We start from the raw sequence: 24275 nt of genomic DNA on the forward strand, positions 1-24275 counted from the left end.
CTTTATGTTTGGTACAGAAAAGCATTGTTGTATTTTTTGCAGTGAAGAGAGCAATGATAGATATAGATTTTGAAGCAATGGCATACAAGTGGAAGCAGGAAAAGACACTGTCACACTGCCCTCCTCCAAAGGGTCCCCCAACCTGATGAAGTCCTTTACACATGTGAATGCAATGAGTGTCACTGTCCTGTAGGCTTAACTTAGATTCATCTATCCCTAAGGAAACTCAGTGTTACTCTTTCCAGGCACCGCAGCAGGTTCTGAGCCGATGGTATTCTCTCTGCTCTGAGTATTAAGAGAGCTTGGTGGTCCAGGTGAACAATTACTGTGCACTGCTCTCCCCAACTCACACCCAATAAATTGCTAAATAGTTCTTACCCACTAGCAGCAGGTGTCATATGCCCTCTTTAACATAGTTAGGAACCTGGTTCTTCCACTGAAGTTGTTGACTTTGCCACCACAGTCAGTAACAAATCCTAGCATAGATTTGTTAGCAGTTGCCTAGCAGCTTGACAATAGTATGTTCCTCTAGTGCCATTAGAAGAGACCCCCTCATACTGCTAGGCTGTCCCATTGGCAATGTAGGTCTTCATAGCCAGTGTGTGAGCCACTGTAGCTGACCTCTCTGGCCTCTTTGTCTGGATGTGCTGCGTGCCCTTGTTAAGCCACCTGCTGCAATATGGATTGACTCTCTATGCACTTAGCAGAGGACAGCTCCAATGGAGAAACTGCAATAGAGGATGCTGCTTGTCTGCAGGTGGTGGTGGAGCTGTGCACATCTTCACTGGAGTTGCTCTGTGTCTTCTGTCTCTGGCACTAGTGTGTTGCCCAGCTGAGGTATGTGAGGAGCTTCCAGGTGATGGAGGCAGCGGTATGGGCACTCTTGTCTTTGCTGGACTTGTGCTTCTGGTGCCTTTGACACTAGCCTGACCTCCAGCAGAGGTGTAAGGGGTGTCCACAGATTGGAGAAGGGTAGAAGTTGAAGGCCCTGGGAGTGGGTCAGAAGAGGTGGGAGAGATGCCATGTTACAAAGTGCTGGATGAATCTGCTTTACTGCAAGAAAAGATAGGACAACATGACCAAATGTATAAAATAGGCAACATGACAACAAATTACAAATTACAAATTGTTATGCTAAATAAGGTTATATATTTCATGCTAAAAGTACACACACACACACACACACACACATTTTCCAAGCCGCTTATCCCTCTGCTTAACCTTTTACACTGCATGGTAAATTACATGGTAAAATATTTCTAAGAAATTTGAGTTGATGTGTTGAACTGTGTTTTAAGAATATTCAATACTATCAAATAATCAACTTTAGATTGCCCCAGGGTCAGCGCTGTCTTATCTTGAGCACGCATGTCTTGCCAGTAGCCACTGCACTGGTCCAGGTGGTTGAACCACTGTGAGCCAGACATGGTGTCAAGGGCCTCATCAGTCTCTGAGGTCTGGGGGTTAGAAATTGTTTTAGTGACCACATTGAGCCACCTGTTGTCAACACCACAAGCTGCCACCCTTCTTCTTGATCACGACCAATGCTGTTGCCTACAGGCTGCTGGAGGGCTCAGTAATACCAGCTGCCATGATTACATGTATCCTTTATCCGCTTGCTGTTGCTTTGCCAGTATAAACCTGTGGGGTTGTTGCTTGATAAGCATTGTGTTGCCAGTGTCAATGCAATGTTGGGTCAGTGTGACTGGAGTCTTCACTGCATGCTGTGAAGATATCCTGAAGGGCACGCAGCTGCTCTTGCAACTTTTACCGCTCCCTGGTAATGAATCCCTCACTGCTCTATGGGCACAAATCTGACATGGCCTTTCTGGTTTCCTGCTGGTTCTCATCACTCTTTACAGATTCTCAGTGCTCTTCTTAGAGTGACTTCTCATTTAGGGCAGTGCCAAAATGCTTTTTTTTTTTTTTGCTATTGCTGTTTTATGAGATTTCCTCATCTGCCATGTGGATCTTCCCCCCCAGTAGCTTAATCTTCACTTAATCTAGATGAAGCAAACTCTCACCCAGGCTGACCACTGCTTTGGCCAAGGTAAAAAGGTCCATCCCCACAATGCATGAATCGCAAATAGGGCATAGCCAGAGCTTGTGTTTATTGGGGCAACTACCCACCTCAAATCTTATTTTCTTTCCTCTCATCGGCATGCTTTCAACAGTAATCAACATAGGTTCTGCACTGAACTCCATCCAATCTTCTGATGTAATCTTGTTGATACTTGGCAACAAGCCAGCCCAAATGGAGATGATGGAGCCCATGTCCAAACAACAATCCCCACCTTCTCCTCCTTTTTATTGATAGTGACTCAGCAATATAAGACATTGAACCCCTCTCAAAAATGCCACTGAAGGGCCATCTTTATTGCTGGCAGGTGTTGACGATCCTCAGAGAGCACCTGCAGTATCTCCCCCTTCACCAGTGATAGTCCCAAGTGCACTTGTCTGACCACAAGTAGAAGTCAGTCATCAATTAAAACTGTACCTCCAAGGGGGTCTGGCCATTGTATGCCAGACATTTCCCTCTAGAAGGTCTGTGGGATGAATGTTATTGTTGCCATCTCTGAGTAGTGAGTGTGTGTGTGTGTGCGCATGCATGTGCTGGCTCAACTGTACCTTCTGCACTCCAAAACTCTCTTTTGTTACCAGTGAAGAAGACAGTCTGTCATATAAATGGGATTTTACTCTCTCTCTCTCTGTTTACAAAATGACAGTGGCAAAAGTGCAGCGCAGAATGAATTCTCAGTCTCTCTTGCACACACATACCACTATCCTCAGAGCATTTGCTTCAAAGCACAATATAAAATAAGTAATTTAATATAATATTATATATAGAATATTATATCTAATATATAAAATAGACTAAATATATAGTGTAAAAGTTATATGTATATTATTTTTCATATGACAAATAATGTAAATAGCAAATATATTATACTATAAATCACAGTTTCATCATCACCATCATCATCATCATCATCATCATCATCATCATCATCGTTAACCCCTTAGTCCAGATAGGGTCGTGGTAGCAGTTAGGAAAGCAGAGAATCCCAGACGACCCTGTCCCCTGCAACTTCCTCCAGCTCATTCCCGGGGACCTCAAGCCGCTCCCAGGCCAACTTGGAGATATAATCCTCCAGCGGGTCCTGGGACGACCCCGGGGTCTTGTCCTGGTAGGCTGTGCCTGGTACACCTCCACCGGGAGGCATCCAGGGGGCATCCGGATCAGATGCCCGAACCACCTCAGCTGGCTCCTTTCAATGTGGAGGAGTAGCTGCTCTACTCCAAGCTCCTCCCGGATGGCCGAGCTCCTCACCCTATCAAATAGAGTGTAGCCCGCCACCCTGTGAAGAAAGCTCATTTCCGCCGCTTGTATTCGCGATCTCATTCTTTCGGTCATTACCCACAGCTCAAGACCATAGGTGAGGGTCGGGATGTAGACCAACCAGTAAACAGACTCTTTACCACTACAGTCCGGTACAGCGACCGCATTACTGCTGCCTCCTGTCCCAGCCTGCGGTCGATCTCACAGTTTCAAGTTTCTTAAATAAAATCTTGCACAATCCATTGTTCACATGAAAGAAATTTACCAACATGACAAATCTGTATTTGTTATCAAAACTAAAATTCACAACACAGAATAAAGGCTAAAAAAATAAACATCTATATACAAAATCTATATAATGGCTTGTGAAAGGTTATTGTACATGTTTACAAAATGAAAGTGACAAATGAGACAGAATGAAGTCTCATCATCATTTAACAAAGAAAAGCTGCACATGATAAAACACTCCCATCTGCGCAACAGTGAATAAAAAACTGAAGTTATTTTACTTATAGTAGTGATATCCATCTTAACCAAGCAGTTAAATGCATAATAATAATAATAATAATAATAACAACAACAACATTAAAACTATCTCCTCGTTTCTACACTCATTGTTCATTGTATTAGCTCAGCTTACCATATAGGTGCCCTTTGTAGTTCTACAGTTACAGACTGTAGTTCATCTGTTTCTCTGCATGCTTTGTTAGCCCCCTTTTACCCTGTTCTTTAATGGTCAGGACCTCTACAGTATCACTACAGCATGCATATTATTTGGGTGGTGGATAATTCTCAGGACTGCGGTAACACTGACGTGGTGGTGGTGTGTTAGTGTGTGTTGTGCTGGTATGAGTGGATCAGACACAGCAGTGCTGCTGGAGTTTTTAAACACTGTGTCCACTCACTGTCCACTCTATTAGCCACTTCTGCCTTGTTGGTCTACCTTGTAGATGTAAAGTCAGAGACGATAGCTCATCTGTTGCTATCCACCCAAATAATACCTGCTCTGTGGGGGTCCTGTAGAAGATAAGGTTAAAGGGGGCTAACAAAGTACATGGAGAAACAGATGGACTACAGTACCATGAAAAAGTATTTGCCACTCACCCAATTTTTCCTATTTTTGCTAATTTGTCACATTTAAATGTTTCGGCTCATCCAACTAATTTTAATATATAATAAAGACAACACAAGTAAACACAAAATGCAGCTTTTAAATGATCGTTCCACTTGCAGATAAAGATTTATTTAAAACCTACATCACCCATGTGAAAAGTAATTGCCCCTTAAACATATTAACTGGTTGTGCCACCCTTGTCAGTAACAACTGCAATGAAACCTTTGCAATAATTTGCAATGAGACTTTTACATCATAGTTAAGGAATTTTGGCTCACTCTTTTTTAAAAGATTGTTATATGCGGATTTCTCTTGCAGTGAAGGGAGAGAGCCTGAGAGAGAGAGAGAGTACACTGAGAATAACCACACAGCAGCAGCAACAACTACAAAGAAGCTGGTTCACAGCAAGCATTTCATCTTTGTCTTGTCATTCTGTTTATGTTGATGCTGGCTGTAAAGCCACAACCCTTCTAGAAGAAACTGCATTACAACAACTGCTCTGTTGCAGGCTTCTGCTTCCATGTCCTTCCTGTCATATTTCACATACTGGGAATGTTACACCATGTCTTTGGCAGGTTTAAGATAAGGGTTGGGTTGTCCTAGGCTAAAGCATACTGCCACAATGGGTGTAAAATGTTTAGGGACCATTCATGTCTCCTCTTCAATGGCTTGATGCATCAAAGTAGTTGTTTTGGCACAGACCATGTCAGTATTCTTAGTAAAATCATCATGAAGAACAAATTTACAGAGCAAGTGGAAACCTTTTTTTGTTGTTTTTGGTGTTGGAATGTTTAGAAAGCAAAATAATCGGAGACGAGGTTGCACTTTTATGGGTCCTCTAGGTACATCTTTTGACTACAGGTGGAGATTCAAATACTGCCACACTGATAAAGAAGAGTTAAGGCAGCTGTTGCTAAACAGTGATTAGAAGGCTGGGAAAATAAAGCATGGCTTGTTGGAAAACTTTATAGTATAGGCATTGACTTTTTAGTTGGGCACAGCAAGATTTTATCCGTTCTCATGGATATGAGGTGCTCATACACGAAGATATCCTCTAAACGAGTCAACTGGCACTGTGCTGTGGTGTATAGTAAGTGTGGCCATCTAAGCAAGCTATCATTTGCTTATCCAAAACACTACATCCCCAGATAACACAGAACTGGTTCAGTTTTAGCTTCCTGTCACTCCGACATCAGTCACTCGACTTGTACTCAGTCAGACATGAGTTTTATCATCTACATTTGGTTAGGCAGAGCAAAAGTCAGGGTCAAACTTGTGCCTGATTTTAAACACCACAGAACAGGTTTAATTTGCCATTCTGTCGATTCAACTGGAATTGCTCAACTTCACCTCCTCAGACTAGAATCATGATGATCTAATTTTGTGTTGATGCTTCAATTGGCCAGAATCAAGAATGTTTTGTGGTGATCAGAGCTGATATCGTACCTGTTAGATGGTTTTGACATTTATTGAACGATGCTTACATATTATGCACAGCATTCACTTATTTGCTGCTCACATAAGCAAACAGAAATTTTGAATGTTAGGCCTTATGTCATGATTAGGGAGGCAGTAACTTCCCCAGTAATATATAAAAGATGATATATAATACAAAATCTTTGCAATAAACTTTTCAAAATTCTCCTTGTTTCTTCACTCCACCAACTTAGTACTGTGAAGCTGCCTCTTTGTCACCACTAGTGTATTGGCAATCTTAAACTGGACCAGCATCTGTTGCAGAGGCTCAGGCACTGTACAACATCATGGTCACGTTCCTCAATAGCATAAAGATAGTGATCAACTTCACCCACTTTCCCAGCAATTCCAGTATTGGCACCAACATAGTAATGATGGTAAATAATGACTGACGTGTGGTTGTATCTCAGTGAAGTACACTCCTCCTAATAATCATCAAGCTAAAGGGTGTGCAGACCAATAAAAATAGGGTAACGGTTAGGGTTAGCAATGCTGGCATCTGGCAGTGCTGAGGTCCAAGGAATACACATTAACAAACTGAACTGGAAGAGCTGGCACCTCAGCTATACAGTCACACTATGACCGGGAAGCTGTACTGCTATTGGAAAAGTAGCAGGGGAAGGAGTAATTAAATTATTTTACATGTTATCTTAAAGAAGTTCTTCTGTTCAACATTATTTAATACATTAAATATGATGAAATAATGATGTCCTCCTCTAAAAGTAGTATAATTATTCACATCTGTGTACCATTAAACATCCTTAAACAATCTTTTCTCACAATATTATATCAGGAGTCAGGCTGGTTGGTGGTTCTCGCTGCTCTGGGAGAGTGGAGGTGCTTCATGGAGAGACCTGGTCCACAGTGTGTGATGCTGACTTTGACCAGCAAGATGCAGAGGTTGTGTGTCGAGAGCTGGGCTGTGGGCTTCCTGTGGAGGTTCTGGGAGCAGCTGCTTTTGGCAGAGGGGAGGGTCAGGTGTGGTCAAAGGAGCTTCAGTGTAGAGGCAATGAATCTCAAATGTACTTCTGTCCAACATCATCACTCAAACACAACTGCTCCCATGACAGTGATGTGGGTCTGATGTGTGCAGGTAAGTGATTTTATTTATTTATGTATGTACTTGGTTAGTTTGTTTGTTAGTTTGTCAGTTAGTTATTAGTAGAAAATCACATTTTAACAAAGGAATATTTTATGTTCTAATCAAGTTGTATGATGTTTTCTGATTTGGTCTTGTCAGCTGTCACCTTCATTCTTTCTTTCATTTTACTCTCTCCATCTATGGTACAGACAGTGTGAGGTTGGTGGGTGGAGGCAGTCGCTGTGCTGGGAGAATAGAGGTTCTCCATAGAGGACAGTGGGGAACAGTGTGTTCTAATCCCTGGAATGTATTTGGTGGTTCAGTGATATGTAGACAGTTGGACTGTGGGGAGCCACTGAAAACGGATTTTGCTGTACCAGGATCTGGACCGATCTGGATGAGTCATGTTGACTGCAGTGGATCAGAGTCTACACTGAAACACTGTGGATCACTGGTATGGGGGAAACATAGCTGTACTCATCGTATAGATGTGGAACTTATTTGTTCAGGTATGTCTAAATCAGTGTTAATATAAACATTTTCTAATTAGAGAAAAGCTACACAGAAAGCTCAATTCTTATAACAATATAATCAGTCTATAACAACTATTATTGTTATACACTGATTTTTTAGACTTTGAGACACATTTACTTAAAAATTAGGATCTAACTACTCACCGTGTGGCCATCATGAAGAGAGATGCTGTCTCACTTCCTGCTCAAAAATACAAGGGAATGTTTGTCTTCAAAAAAAAAGGAATCAACAATAAATGATGATAATAATATTATAAACTGTCCAGTCCGTGTATATACACAGAACTGTTTAGGTTTTAGGCACTTCACAAAATTAGATTTGAAGTATTATCAAAAGCATCAAAAAAGGTTTACCAAAAGCACATTAGCATAAAGATGATTCTTAAATGGAAGAATCAGCATCACAAACACTCTCTCTACCAGTTAAGATGATCCTAAAACTAAGTTGCCTTTAGGAAACTGGGCCATAGCCAGTAAGTGTTAATTTGCTCAAAAAACAAATAAACTAGCTTTTTCTTGTACTTTTTCTTGTAAATGTTTTTCTTTTTTCACTTATTCCAATGATTTATGATAATTTTATAAGCAAAACCCACTAACTGCCAATAAAATGCTTTTAAACAATGTGTTTATGTGCCAAAGATGTCTGCACAGTACTGTTTGCTAATAGTTTTGAATTACAAACCCAATTCCAAAATCTTTGGGACAGTGGGTAAATTTTGGAAACTGTCTTTTATAGATATTCTCCTGACAGCAGCACAAAGAAGACAGAGATATTTAATATTTAATCTTTTCAATTTTATTGATTTTTGTAACTATACGCTCCTTCCAAATTTAATACCTGCAGCACATTCCAAAAAAGTTGGGACAGTGGCAATGCATAACTGGGATATTTATGGAATGATCAAAAATGCCACTCATGTGTAACGGGTTTTGCAATTTAAATGTTATTATTGCTAGAACCTTATGAAAATGAAATAAGTGACAAGAAAACCTAGGTGCATAGTGGTCTAAAATCACTACTTTAAATGGTTATTTCGGTAACTTCAGACATTTATCCCACACATTCCTAACGTCTGACAAAGAAAGGATGAATACACTTTAAGTAACTGAGTATACAAATACAAGCATCATGACTCGTGAAATTAGATAAAGTTGATAGTCGAGCATGCATATCAATGAGTTTTCCTGGGATCCTTTGTGAGTAACAGTCCTTAGATGGTGGCGTGGTAATCCTCGTTTTCACCCCTTGAGGGTGCTGTGGGTCCATGCTTGAGATCCCTAGGGAATTTAGAAAGTTGGAATTTTGCCGTCCAAAGTCGTACAAATTCCGTTTTGGTATGTCTAGTTTAGTTAAAAAGAGTTCTAACGAATGGTTGTAGTTTGGAGGGGACAAACACCTTAGAAATGTACTTTCTGTTACTTAAGATAAAAAGTTTGTCCACAGGATTTTGGAGAGCCGTGCAGCTGCATTCCAGTGAAGCCGTAAATCGACTGATTTTGGGAGTTGGGGGTGATAAGTGACAGATTTACACCTCCAGCTCCAGACTCGCTGGAGCCAAAAGGCTTTTAGCTTTTGGTTGTTGATGAGTTTAAGTAAACATTCAACTTGAGGTCATGTTTCGGCCAGTGTTCGTTTCAGCCAGTGTTCGCTACACATGTAACTTTATAGGTAAACAAGTGAATAGTAAACAGGTGATGCTATCATAATTGAATATGAAAAGAGCAACCTTGAAAGACTGCATCAGCAAATAGTCCAATGGTTTAAGCTTTTCTCAATGCATGATTGCAAGAAATTTAGGGATTTCACCATCTACAGCCCATAATACTATTAAAAGTTTTAGAGAAATCTCTGTGCATAAAGAGAAAGGCCGAAAACCAACACTGAATGCTCGTGACCTTTGATGTCCTGTGGTCTGATGAGTCATACTTTCAATTTGATTTTGGAAATAATGAACATCATGTTCTCTGGGACAAAGAGGAAAACACCCATCCTGACTGTTACCAATGTAAAGTTCAAAAGCCACCGTCTGTCATGCTATGTGGGTGTGTTAGTGCCAATGGCATGGCCGTTCAGACCTGTCTCCCTTTGAAAACGTGTGATACATAATGAAGCACAATATTCGACAATGAAAACTCCGGACTATTGAGCAGCTGAAGTGTTATATGGGAAAACATTTCACTTTCAAAACTCCAGCAATTGGTCTCTCCAGTTCCCAAATTATTTATATGATTTTTACTTCATATTATCATATTTGTTTGTTTAATTTGTTGTTAATTTGTTGTTAAATGCCATTTCTTCTGGTTGTATATGTTTTTATTTAATATTGCCCAAAGCCATGAATGTTAGCATAAAATATTGTGCTTACAGCAAATGGTAAGACAGTGTTGCTGGACTTAATATGGGCCCTCTTGATGTCTCACAAGAATTAAAAATTCAAGCTCTAAATCGTGCCTAACTGAAACACGCCTGTATTGCACAAACTTACCAAAAATAAATCAGATGTTTGCATTTGCAGAGGTTTGTAAGTGCAATTTCTGTAGTATCTCTTTACCACATGTAATTTAATTCTGCATACGGCCTTTAATTGTGGAGCACATATTGTAACAACTACTGCGTGTGCAAGCATAGAGCTGCAATTTGAACCATGGTGTGGTTGAGTCACTGCCATCACTATGTGATCTACAATAGTAGCCCAGATGACATTATCCTTTACCTGCCTCTTCCCTGTTCTCTTCATGCTCCTGCCACCCCTTACTATATCACCACTCATTCAGACTGCTTACATGTTTGTGCAAATATAACCCTAGTTCTACGTAGTATATCCCATGCACGGATTTCCGCAATGAAATGCTTCGTCAATGTGAATGTGAAATGTACATAGCTGACTGAAAATATGTGAGATTGGCATTACATAGTTGAATAAGGACTGTGTGTATGTAGTGACGTGTTTTTAATGTTTTGTGAAATGTGCTTTATCATGTCATTACTAGTTGCATTAATGTAGGCTTTTGAGGCAGTATATTGACACTGAATTTATACTTTCGGGAAGCACAATTGACCAAAACTAACATTTAAACCCCATTTTTGAACAGCCATGAAAATAAACGTCTGCCTCATTCCTTGTCAAACAGACTGACAACATGAAACCTAAACTTTAAAATGTTATCAAAATATGGATCAAATGGGAATTACAATGTATAACTAGTGCAAAGAACGCTTCTATCTAAAGAAGTTTGCCATTGCATAGCTTGTTGTTTTGTGCATTAAGTTAGTGCCTATTTAGAATCTTGATATCTACTATAATACAAAACATTTTTGTAAACATTTCACTTTTGTATGTGTTGTGCACAGTTTTAATGTGATTACATCCCACGCAGGTCACAGAAAGTCCAGACTTACTGCTGGTCCTCATTCATGCTCTGGGAGAGTGGAGGTGCTTCATGGAGAGACCTGGTCCACAGTATGTGATGCTGGCTTTGACCTGCAGGATGCAGAGGTTGTGTGTCGAGAGCTGGGCTGTGGGCTTCCTGTGGAGGTGCTGGGAGCAGCTGCTTTTGGCAGAGGGGAGGGTCAGGTGTGGTCAGAGGAGCTTCAGTGTAGAGGCAACGAATCTCAGATTTCCTTCTGTCCAACATCATCTTCACTCAAATATAACTGCTCCCATGACAGGGACACTGGACTAATATGTTCTGGTTAAGTATATTATTTCAGCTTTCCAGTATTTGATATTAATCAGGGCTGTACAAGGGTTGTGTGGTCCTCATTCATTCTAGGAGAGTGTAGGTGCTTCACCAGTGTCACAAAAGCTAGGATAAATAAATCATGTGTAAATATAAACAATAGTCACACATATGCCACAGACCCTATTTGTGTACATGTGTGGACATTTTCAAATTTTTGTTGGGTCCAAGGGCTTGTGGAAGTTGTAGTCAGTTATTCATAGTAATTTATTTGTGAGCTGCTTTAACTGCATCAGTGGAGTTTTAATGTTTATGGTAGTTAAAGATCAAGAGGTAATGCAAACAAAACAAAACAAATATATGTTTTTGTAAACCAAAGGCTTCATGATGTGCATGTTTGTCAGACAAAAAATATCTCTGCAATATATCTGGAGCTGGGGCAGCTTTTGCAAGTCCTACTGCCTTTTCTTCAGTTTATATAATATAATTAGTCTGTTTCTTAAGAATACACTGATTAAATAGTAAAACATGAATATTTGAATAACAGTGAGCCTTATCTTTAAATAGTTAACTATTTTGAAATTTGTGACTCCAGCCAAGCATGCATTACTGCTGGTGTAGGATTATTCACAAATAGTGATGGAGAATATATGCTGCTTAAGTGCTAATGTGTACATTTCACAAAGTGAACATTAAAATACAAACTTTTTACAGGATGCTTCTGTTTATTCACAGTTAAAATGACCATTTGATTCAGACTTGTTACTATTTACACTTTATTGAAGCAGTTCATGTACTAGAAACATTTTGAAAGTATTTTCAATACTTGTGACTTTTATAGCACTATACCTACATGCCCAGAATTTTTGGGTGCAGCCCTGTTAATTGTTTATATTTTACCACATTTGACATGATTATCTGCTGTCTTAATAAACTCTTTCTGTGTTCAGGTCACACTCAGGCTCGGCTGGTGAACGGCTCTGACTCCTGTTCTGGTCGAGTGGAGCTCCAGTACGTCAGTGAATGGGGCACAGTGTGTGATGTAAGATGGGATATGAGAGCTGCCAGTGTCCTCTGTGGTCAGCTGAAGTGTGGGAGTGCTGTGGCTGTGTTGGGGTCAGACTGGTTTGGGGAGGGGAGTGGCCGGATCTGGGCTGATGTGTTTGATTGTCAGGGGAACGAAACACACCTGTCAAAATGTCCCATTTCATCATGGAGTCGAACTGCATGCTCTCATAAACAGGATGCAGGAGTCATCTGCAGTGGTGAGTTTGTTCAGCCATGTAAAGAGTGTAAGTGGAAATACAGAGTTTTTTTATGTAGAAAAGTGGGACATTAAAAAGTAAAGAACCTCATGAATATTGTAAAATAAAAAAATATATTTTTTAACCTTTTAGATTCCTCTCTGGCATTTCATGAGGGGCGAGTGCGGTTGTCTGGAGGGATGGAGTGTGAGGGGGAGGTGGAGGTGTACTTCATGCAGGACTGGAGGAGAGTTCTGCTGGACTCCTGGAGTGAGTCTGAGGCCTCTGTGGTCTGCAGACAGCTGGGCTGTGGCTCTGTGATCAGCTTCTCCAGCTCCTCTTCATCCAGTCCTGATCACAGACACATATGTTTGATGGGTTTCAATTGTTCTGGGACTGAAGCTCATCTGGGGAACTGCAGCAGCGCACAAGCAGTCAACTGCAGCTCCAGAGAACAACTCTCAGTCACCTGCTCTGGTCAGTGTTTTGAAATTATTTTGGAACACCTTAATATAAACAGTACAACTTAAGATAAAAATAAACATGTGTATATGTGTAAATCCTGGATTTTCTATTTAAACCTGAAAATAAAAAGAGAAAATGTTTGAATTTCAGAATGCAAGTAAGATGAACCAGAAATATTTAAGATTCTGCACTATTTCTACAGAACATGTAGAAGAACATAAAATATACCTGCCTATAGGCTATTATTTACATTTAAGCAAGGATATTGACCATTTTAAGGCCTTTGTACAAAAAGGTCAGTTTTTTTAGTCTTGTCATTTCTTGGATGCACATATTCAGATGATCAAGTGGATTTTATCTAGTCATCAGAGGCTTTTGCTCAAACTTATGGAGTTCAGCCAGCTCAAATGCATGTGTGTTTTAGCTCACAGCTCCATCAGGCTGGTTGGTTCTGGGGGAGACTGTGCAGGAAGGCTGGAGGTTTTCCACAGCGGCTCATGGGGGACAGTGAGTGATGAATTGTGGGATATTAAGGATGCGCAGGTGGTGTGTAGACAGCTGCAGTGTGGAGTGGCCCTCAGTGCTCTGGTACCAGCCCGGTTTGGAACTGGACCCATATGGCTGAATGAGGTGGAGTGTGAGGGGAACGAGACGTCACTGTGGAACTGCAGATTTCAGCTGTGTGGAGTGGATGAATGTGGACACAAAGATGATGTAGGAGTCATGTGCTCAGGTAACATGAAGACTGACATTCACATAGGCAGTGTACAAACATGTAGCTTATCACTACTGTCATGAGAAAACACGAATCTCTGAAGCAGTACAGGAGAAAAAAAAACAAACAAAAAAAACATGCTGAACATTTGTTAATGAAAATTATAAAACAGATAGTTCCAGTCCTAAAATATAGCCATCAGCCTAAACAACTCCATCGTTAATGTCACAGGCTTGAATTAACGGTATGATTCACTGTAAAACAGTGGTATAAAAGTGTAAAAAATGTCGTGTCAAACCCAGACTGAATCTCAAAAGGCTCTGTATTCATTAAATAGTGTGCTAACTATGAAAGTTTAGAAATTTTAGCCTCTACAGCCAAATAGTGCCCCATTTATCAAGTATGGATGTGGCTGAGTCCCAAATGAGTATTTCTTAGCTATATTTTGCACAACTGGGGCTCAGGAGCCAGTATTTAAATTACTATGTAGTGCACTTTGTAGGGAGCAGGAAGCCATTTGAGATTCAGCCCCAGCACGAGAAGAGGATGCTGCTGGACTGGTGCCATATAAGACTGGTGGTAATCTGGTGACCAGAAAGTACTTATTAAGCATTCTAAAGCTGTCTTATCATATGTTCATTGTTATATGACAAAATCTTCTCAAGATTTTTTCAAATGACCGCAGTATACAGCGATGGGTGAACGTTCTCCTCATTGCATAGAAGTGCATAGTTGCTTGGCAATGATACCGTAGTTGCCAGAATACATGTTTATGTTGATTATTATCAGTAATAAATAATTTTCTGAAAAGTCATGTTATAATATTTTATGTTGGCCGCCATTTTATAAAAGCAAAAAGGCACTTGAGGCTCTGCGTTACTGCGATTTTATCATGGGAAAGGAGTTTTAGGAGAAAAGAACACCCTTCCCCGTTATAAAATCGCAGTAACCCACGACCTCTCGTGGCTTATTGCTTTATAAACAGCCTGCTCACATGGTGTAAAATGACATTAAGGAAATTGATTAATGTGCATTATATAGATTTGTTTTTGAATGGATCAATTAAAATTGTGTTTTCTTGAATTTGAATTTTGAATATGAAATGTATCACTATGTTGATTCTGAAGACTTAACAGAAAGCGTCCTTCTCTCACCAGAGTTTAAAGAGATCAGACTCACTGAGGGCTGTGAGGGGAATCTGGAAGTGTTCTATAATGGAACCTGGGGTAATGTGTGTACAAATGATATGGATGAAGAAACAGTGAGTCTGATCTGTCGGGAGCTGACCTGTGGAAGATCTGGCAGTTTGAGCCAAACCAAAGCAAGAGTGGAATCAGCTCCTAACTGGCTGGATAATCTGAAATGTAGAAAACATGACTCCACTCTGTGGCAGTGTCCATCTTCACCCTGGGGACAGAACAATTGTTATAATCAGGATGAGGTGGCTCACATTACCTGCTCAGGTAGGCAGTTTCTCTCTGTAGTTGAGATTACCATTGGTAGAATTATTTCCATCTGAATGTAAACAAAAATATTACAGCAGAAGTGAAAATAAGAATTGTGAAATAAATCTGGTAGGTAATCTGTATGATTTTGTGGTCTTAAAGTTACATTTGAGAGCAAAACAGTTAATTGGAAATTATGTTTTCTGTATTAACAGGAGAGAAGAAACATTCTTTGCTGCAAAACCATCTGAAATGCTCCTCATTTCCTAACCAGAGTCAATGCTCAAGTAAGGACACTTAACCACAAAGTTCAGAGTTTGAAAAATGAAAGTGTGATGAGAACAAGTGTTCCTGCATTCTAAGACTCAGTGCAGTTACATCCATAAATATTTGAATGCCAACAAAGTTATTGTTGTATATTGAAATTAACATTAATTAAATAAAAAAGTAAAAAATAAACAAAGTGCATTCTCACCTTTAAGTAGAATGTATTTATATCCAAACCCAATGAACAGTGTAAGAATTATACCCTTTTCATATGCAGCTCCCCCCCAAACTATTTTTAGGGACTCAACAGTAATTGGACAGTTGACTGCTCAGCTGTTCCATGGCCAGGTGTGTGTGTCATTTCCTAAAGCAGAGATGATTTCAAGTGTTGCATTTGTGTGTCACAACAATTGGCCAGGTCAAGAACACCCTCTGGGAGGCAGGTGTGCCAGTGTAAGCAATCAAGTGAAGACTTGAATGGAAAGCAAATGCCAAAGGTTTACCACACACTGTCAAAAATAAAGGTACTAAACTGTCACTGGGGCAGTACCCCTCTTGTCAAGGGTACATCTCAGTTTCTTTAGTCAAGGAACATAATTGGACCATAATCCATTGAAAATGTATTTTCTAAGTTGTATTGACTCCACACACCTCATCTTGTCTCCAGGCTTTTTATTGTGTTGTTCTGTACATTAGGTAAAACATTAGGTAGTGAAAAGATAATATGATAAAATATGTACTTTTCATCATTCATTATTTATGGTAAGCAGCTGGACCATTAAACCACTGTTGTACCTTTGAGGAAACATTTACATCGTTTATACCTTGATGAACAAAAAATGTACCTGCACAGAACCTTTATTTCTAACAGTGCAATATATAAGCTACTGGTAAGCCTCGAAAAGGAAGACCAGATTAGAGGTCTCTAAAATAAATAAATAAATAAATAAATAAATAAATAAAGCATCTTATGGGCAGATGGGAAGAGATTAGTATGGAGAAGGGAGAAAACTGCTTATGATCCAAAGCATATTATCTCATCTGTAAAGGCATGTATGACTGCCCTTGGAACTGATTTGTTTGTATTTATTGATCACTGCTCACAGATGCAGCAGGATGCATTCTGGAGGGTATAATCCTATACTTTCTGCTCAGATTCAGCCAAATGCTTCAAAACTTATTGGACAGCGCTTCACAGTGCGAATGAACAGTGACCCCAAGCATACTGCAAAAAGCAACCGAAGACTTTTTTTTTTTAAACAAAGAAGTGTAAAGCTCTAAAGTCGCCAAGTCAGCTAATTGACTTCAATCCAGTCAAGCAAGCATTTCACCTACTGGAGGCAGAACTAAAGATACGACACTCCAAGAACACATAGGACAGCTGCAATTAAGGCCTGGCAGAGTGTCCCACGGAAGAAATTCAGCATCTGGTGATGTCTATGGTTTGAGATTTCAAAGTTGAGAGTTGCTTTTCAATTACTTTTGAGCCTCAAAAAATATGAGCTGTGTGTAAAAATGGTTGTAATTCCTACATAGTACACCCAATTTCAGCTAAATACCCTCAAATTAAAGCTGAAAGTCTGTCAAATTATTATTTAATTAATTTATTTCAGCTCAAACATGCTGTGATAGACAGCTAAAATAATAATAACATTGCTGATGTTCAAATATTTATGGATCTGACTGTCCATTTTTTTCATTTTTCAACCTTGTTTTTCACCTAAACTTTAATTTTGTGATTGTTGACCCCAAATGCCCCCCCCCAAATCTATATGTTGTTGTGAGTTTTGAAAATTCATTTTAATTAATCAGTGTTAATTACTGATATCTTCATATGTGTGATGTAGATCACCTGCCTCTCAGGCTGAGAGGAGGAGAGGGAATCTGCTCTGGGAGGCTGGAGGTGTATCACAATGCCGAGTGGGGCTCCGTCTGTGATAATCAGTGGGACATCAGAGATGCTCAGGTGGTCTGCAGGCAGCTCGGCTGTGGGCCAGCGCTGAGTGCTGATGGGAGTGCTGTCTTTGGTGCTGGTGAAGGGCCTATCTGGCTGAACAGAGTGAAGTGTAGAGGGAATGAGATTCACCTGTGGGACTGTCCTCATTCCCTGAAGAACCACACTGACTGCTCCCACAGTCAGGACGCTGGAGTCACCTGTGCAGGTCAGAGGAGTCTGGTAAATTTCAGTATTATTGATCAAATCAACCTTTTTTCTCCTTAAGTTTATTATGAATAGAAAATAATTTTCAAAGAATGTTAAAAAGCCTGGAAATAGTTAATTAATGAATTAATTAAAATGATTAAAACAGACAAAACATATACTAACTGTTTCTAATTACTATGTAGTTACATTTTAACAATGCATACAACAATAATGTAACTTTTGTCATGTGTTCTTGTTTGATTACATTACCATATCATGACACAAGCATACTACTGTAGCTAGATAAATGTTAGTAAAGCATCCAGTGTAAGTACTCTCATAGTGTAGTTCTCAGAAAAACAGCAGTTCTCCCTATTATGCATGTGCAATTACATAAAAAACAAAAATGTACTGTTACAACTATCAAGACACCCTTGTGTAATTAAATAAGTAAACATTGCATTTTTTACACTTTTTCACATTTACACAAGCTGCAATCTGTAACGGTGAATACAGCATTATTGGTTACATTGTTGTGTATATTGGTAATATGTAAATTCACAGAAATTAGAGACACAAAAAGTTTGTTGGCATAAAAGCCAATGAGTTTTAATCTGTTTTTGAAGAGCGTTGCAGTTTTTAGATGAGTGTTGGTATTTCCACACTGAAGGTGCACAATGAAAGAATGTAAACCAGGGGTGCTCAGTCCTGGTCCTGGAGATCTGCCTGCAGAGTTCACATTCAACATACCTGGGGCATCTAATAGTCAGATGCCCCTGAAAGCCTTCATTACTCGAATCAGATGTGATAAATTAGACTTGGAGCTAAACTCTGCAGGGTGGTAGATCTCTAGGACTAGGATTGGGCACCTCTGGTGTAAACTTTCTGAGTGATGTCCTTAAAAATCTCCTCTGAGGTTATTAAAAGATCCTGTGGAACAACGATGGACTTGAAAGTTGGAGTGAAAATTTTTAAAGCAGTCGAGAAGGAGGCCAAAGAGGAAAAAATATAAAAAAAAACTGCACATTTTTTGATTAGTGGTTCATTTCATACACTTAGAGTATTAGAAGGTTTTGAAAGAGTGGGCAAGAGCTTATTTACATTTACATGTACATCATTTAGCAGACACTCTTATCCAGAGCGACTTACAAAAAGTGCTTTGTCTATCCAGAGAAAGTATCTTCGCTAGTTACCAACAGGTTAGAGAGAAAGCCAGTCCTGAGCTCAGATACTGCTAGAATCAGAAAGTCATTGACACATAGTGAAAAAGGAACAGATTTAGTCACAGAGCAGTGCAATACAATACAATACATAAGTGCTTTACAGTACATTACAATCAATACTTAATTCAGTGCTCATTTAAGTGCTGTATAAACAGATGTGTCTTCAGTCTGTGTTTGAAGACAGCGAGAGACTCTGCTGTACGGACAGCCAGTGGGAGTTCGCTCCACCACCTGGGTGCCAGCACAGAGAACAGTCTTGATGCTTGCCTTCCGCGCGCCTTGAAGGATGGCGGGTCAAGCCGAGCTGTACTCGAAGCTCGAAGGGCTCGTGGTACAATTCGAGATTTGACCATTGCCATCAAGTAGGGAGGGGCAGGTCCATTTTTGGCTTTGTAGGCAAGCATAAGGGTTTTAACTCTGATGCGTGCAGCTACAGGAAGCCAGTGAAGGGAGCGCAGCAGTGGAGTGATGTGGCTGAACTTTGGGAGATTGAAGATGAGTCGTGCTGCTGCATTCTGGATGAGTTGCAGAGGCCTGATGGCCTGCATTGGAAGACCAGCCAAGAGCGAGTTGCAGTAGTCAAGCCTTGAGATGACAAGAGACTGCACTAGCACCTGGGTGGCCTCTTGAGAGAGAAAGGGTTGGATCCTCCGGATGTTAAACAGGAGAAATCTGCATGACTGAGTTAGGTTTGCAATGTGAGTCGAGAACTATAACTGGCCATCCAGAACCACACCAAGACTTCTTGCCTCTACAGATGGGACAATCAGAGAGTTCTCGAATGAGATGGCAAGATCATGATGAGGACCTGTAGTTGCAGGGATGAATAGCAGCTCAGTCTTGCTAGGATTGAGCTTCAGGTGGTGAGCTGCCATCCATGAAGAGATGTCAGACAGACATGATGAGATCCGACTGGAAACCTGTGTGTCAGAGGGTGAGAAAGAAAGCATTAGTTGAGTGTCATCAGCATAACAGTGATAAGAGAAGCCATGAGATGATATTACATTGCCAAGAGAGCTAGTGTAAAGAGAAAAGAGAAGAGGACCTAGCACCGAGCCTTGTGGGACACCAGTGGAGGGCCTGCATGGAGAGGATGTGGACCCTCTCCATGTTACCTGATAAGAGCGATCCTCCAGATAGGAGCTTATATAATAATTAGCTGAAGTGACCATTCTAACAAAGCGTTCTGAGCAACATACAGCTGATGTTGCTTTTGAAAGTACTGGGCAAGATAATATGAAGAAGGATAAATCAATGTGTAATACAAGTTAAGAACTGTAGGTAAGTGTATTTGCCAATATTTTTTGCTATTAAATTAAGGAAATGCAGAGTCAGACCTGGATAATTCTATAGGTATTATGAAAGTGTACCTAGGGGCCTGAGGCACCAGAGGGCTTGAGCCACTGTAAAAGTGAGACCTGATGCGTCAAGTACGTTGTAACTATCTTGTTCCAATACATCGTCGCTTGTATCACTTCTAACGTGTTTATGAGCTGTGTATCTAGTGACTAATTACAAACAGGAAATGTAGCTTTATTTATTACCATGATAGTTTTAATGTTCTTTTATGTTTGCTTGGTTATCTTTGTGTTTCTTAACATGAAAAGCAGAAGTGAGGGCAACATACAGGCTGAGTTCAGCTCAGTCATAGTTTAGCTATGGACAGGCTGGAGATTTCGGGTCTTTTGGGGCTGCAGGCCCATCGTAACGAGAGGACGACCATCCAGAAAATAGCACAGCAGCTACCCTAATCAGCTGGTGCAGCATGTCCTTCTAGGCTGCAAGACAACAGGACCACTGAAACTGCAATCATTTCCAATCTGTAAAAAGCGTCTCTCTGTCCGTGGCATAAAGGGTCTCTGGCCAGAGTGGCTGAAGAGAGATTAACTCTCATACCAGACTAGTTTGCCTATGAGTGCCCATGATGGTGGCCACACCCATTTTTCCCTCCACTTCTACTGCTACAACCCAACCAAACAATCAGATTTAAAGCTCAGAGTTTCTTGTTTCTGGTGTTGCAATCTGGACTAGTGGTACTCTGATGGGTATCACTATATTTATATGCCTCCATGGTACCAACCTCTTATCACATTTTAGTTTTAAAAGAAAAAATATTGACTCTGTTTTGATCAATACTCAAGATTACTGTTTTTAGGATAAATACTTTAAAGCTCTCTCTCTCTCTCTGAGTAATAGAAAGTGAATTTAATTTTTTTTTTTTTCCAGACTTATCTGTATCCACCACTGTTACATCCAGAGTAACTACCATTACCATCACAGGTACTGTTTTTATTCATTTTTCTTTTTCATTTCTTTTACATTTTCTAAGTGTAATATTTCATGGAGTTTCTATTCTGTATTTTCATTTCCAGCTGGTCAAACAGAGAATGAAGCAGTTACTCCTCCACAAACTCCACCAGCTGTTCCATCCATCTATCCAGTGTCTCTCCTGGTTCTGGGAGTGCTGCTCTTCCTAGCTTTAGTTCTTCTGGTTGTGCTGTTTTACCAGAACAGAGTGCTCAGGAGAGGTAGAGAGATTCAGAGATCATCTACAATCCACTTTCTGTACATTCTCTAATCATTAGTCCTTCAATCTGTCATCAGTCTGCTACTGAACTGCTCCATGTTTCTTTCTGTCTCACAGTGCTCTCTAAGAGGAAGCATAAGACTCTGACTGAGGCAATATACGAAGAGATTGATCACAGAATCATCGCTAAGAGAATGACTAAAAGGGGTAACTGATGTAAAGTATTGTAATGGAAGCAATCCTGAGGTCCCCATGATTAGAGATTTTTTCTTTTTTATTTATCCTTAAAAAATGCTGGAGTGTAATCACTGTGGTTGTTAGAATTCCTGGCTAACATTGGCCAGGAATATTTTGAGCTAGTTGCAACAGGCTGGGACAATTTTATATAACAATTGCCAATCATGTATAAGGTTAAGAGCTTCCTAAAGTTCCTAAATAGATAACATAAATAAACACCCTTGTCAGTACAATTAGTTGATAATATGCAATTAAAACTAATTGATCCTGAAAACATTATAGATTTCCTAATGACATTTCCTTCATCAAAAGAAATGTGAATGGAACAATGTACCACAATATATTAGAGGAGAATTTAGTCTCACTGACCAAGAAAGGTGAGAAGGTGAACTTTTCAACAAGACATACAGCCAGAATTAGGCAAGGCTGGTTTCTAAAATCTGAGAGGCTAGGCTGTACTTGCACATGGCTCGCACACTTGCTTTGCTCTCTTTCAAATTTGATGTGGCAAGATTCATACACAGCAGTTAACTTACTTTAACTTACTTTATTTGCTGTTAATTAGTAGTTTTCAGAAGTAAGTGACTGGACACACACACACACACACACACAGAGAGAGAGAGAGAGAGGGGGAGAGAGAGAGAGAGAGAGAGAGAGAGAGAGAGAGAGTGTGTAATGGCATTCATTCATTATGCACCTGTCAAACTGCACAGCAAGTAATAATCCTGTACTTTATTTCTTCTCCTTTAGCCAAGCAGCTAAACTGTTTCACACAACAGCTTTTCAGCTTTTTTCATAAGAAAAAGAGAAACAGAGAAAGTAGAGGGAGTTACAATGTGGCAGAAGTGGGAGAGGGAGAGTGTGTTCATGACTGTGTTTTTGTGTGAAAGATCAGATAGTGAGTGTGTGTTTGTGTGTGTGTGTGTGTGTGTGTGTGTGTGTGTGTGTGTGTGTGTGTGAGTGTGTGTGTGCTTCTGCATCATCCAGACAGATGCAGGAGGGGAAGAGAGGAGATAGATAAGTTTGTGTGATTGTGTGTTTGTGTTTGTGAGCCTGTGTCTCTAATGCTGCCCTCTACTGACTAAACAAATATTACATATTTTCTTACGGTAATTAATGGGAGCTTTTGGGTGCTCTCATTTGACATTGTCTGACATTCTGAATGTATTTCTAACAGGAAGTATCCTCTCTGAAGAACAGCATTCAGGAAATGAGGATGTGGATGAGGAGCTTCTCTCAGGTAAGAGGACCAGAACATGTATGTGTTAAACTCCATTCAACTGAGAAATGTTAGAAATGTAATTGTAAAAATGCTCAAATAATGAAATTAATTATTTAGCCAGAACACAGCTTCATTTCTTCTGTAGATATTGTTGATTTCTTTTCTGTAGCCGATTAAATCCAACACTCTTACATTAGTGTCTTCAATATTGTTAAAAAAATATTGTTTAGGCAGATGACATCTATGCATACATTTTAAAATATTAATTATTATTCTACAAATATTAGTTATTACTCTAGAAATTAGCATCTGCAGGTGCATCAGGCTGATGGAGAGATGTAGAAAATAATCTCCTTTCTCTTCCAGCAAAGGCTGTGAATGAGGAAAAGGCTGCATATTATGATGATGTCTCCACCAGTGGCCTGAAAAGTGGGTGCCTTTATAGAGATCACTTCATTCAAAGACTTTATGAAAAGATTAATGAACTCTTTGTAAAACACATTTTGTATTTGATTTAGATGAGGTGGAACAAGAAGACACTCCAGAGAACTATGATGATATCATTTCTGCTGGACAGACAACGCCTAGAGAAACAAGTGTGTTCCTGTTGTGTAATTTTTGCATTGAGAAATCACTCGTCTGTACTGCAGCAAAGCAGCTTTGGTTTGGATTGTGTGGAATAAAGAAATGTCAGTATAATGACTAATAGAGTAGGATTTACACATAGAGAAAATGATCAAAAAGGATAAATCAAAAAGGATTAATCTCTCTCTGCTCCTACAAAACAGCAATTTGAGACATCTGCTAAGTCACATATACACAATTAGGCATTTAACCCTCTTCTCCATGCATGTCCTAACATATGGTGTTAACAGTGAGTTGCAGTGGAAGCTACTCCTTCTCTTCTCTGTATGGTGGCTTTTGCGCAGTGGTTTGGATCTAGATTACTTCAATTTACCATTATTTACTGTATACAGAACTCAGACACTGTTAGAGTTCATCATCGTGTGACAAAACTGTAAAAGTAAGATAAAAAAATCTTAATGACATTTATACTACCATTTATTTACACATTTTTACAGAGAACAAGGTGGAGATTTATGATGACGCCATTCCTGCTGGAGAGAATCTACACATTACAACAGGTTTGTTTTTTTATAAATGGAAAATTCATGTGAACATATCGTGAACCAGCATCAGTTCAATAATAAAACCATATTTACTGCTCACCGTTATCATCATTTTTCCACATATGTTTGTGCAGTGTACACACCAGAGAACTATGATGATGTCATCACTCCTGGACAGGATTTTGGAGATTCAGTCTCCTTGAGGTGGAAACAGATTAAATGAGTATTTTTTGCTCTTGCACAAGTCCTTGCAGAGTGCTGTTAGTTAAACATGGATTTGCAACACTGTAAAGTTACGTACATGAAAGATTGTATTGCAGTGATAGTGATGATGTACATATGGAGTGATATCATGCCTGTGTTTAAGATATTTGTCACTTATTCAACAACGTTTACTTTCAGGCTATGATGATGTGGTAGAGGTGTCTGAGA

The 24275-nt window shown here is 39.7% G+C and overlaps 2 protein-coding genes across 2 annotated transcripts in view; both read left to right on the top strand.

Moving 5' to 3' along the window:
* LOC118801665 (deleted in malignant brain tumors 1 protein-like) overlaps positions 1 to 12579 on the top strand; it is a 33975-nt gene extending 21396 nt beyond the window's left edge. The window contains exon 4 of the mRNA XM_036562027.1: positions 12176 to 12579. Within this exon, the coding sequence (XP_036417920.1) occupies positions 12176 to 12564 (389 nt within the window). The 3' untranslated portion in view covers positions 12565 to 12579. The remainder of the gene's footprint in view (positions 1 to 12175) is intronic.
* Positions 12580 to 12669: 90 nt separating this feature from the next.
* Positions 12670 to 22731, top strand: LOC118801666 (antigen WC1.1-like; the record flags this gene model as incomplete). The annotated part of the gene is made up of 7 exons (XM_036562028.1): positions 12670 to 12739; positions 13359 to 13667; positions 14807 to 15148; positions 17209 to 17394; positions 21100 to 21255; positions 21372 to 21461; positions 22669 to 22731. Coding segments are annotated over exons 1-7 (1216 nt in total), but the record flags the coding sequence as incomplete, so codon positions are not given.
* Between the last annotated feature and the right edge of the window lie 1544 nt (positions 22732 to 24275).

The sequence above is a fragment of the Colossoma macropomum genome, unplaced genomic scaffold (assembly GCF_904425465.1).
Source record: "Colossoma macropomum unplaced genomic scaffold, Colossoma_macropomum, whole genome shotgun sequence".
Classification (NCBI taxonomy): domain Eukaryota; kingdom Metazoa; phylum Chordata; class Actinopteri; order Characiformes; family Serrasalmidae; genus Colossoma; species Colossoma macropomum.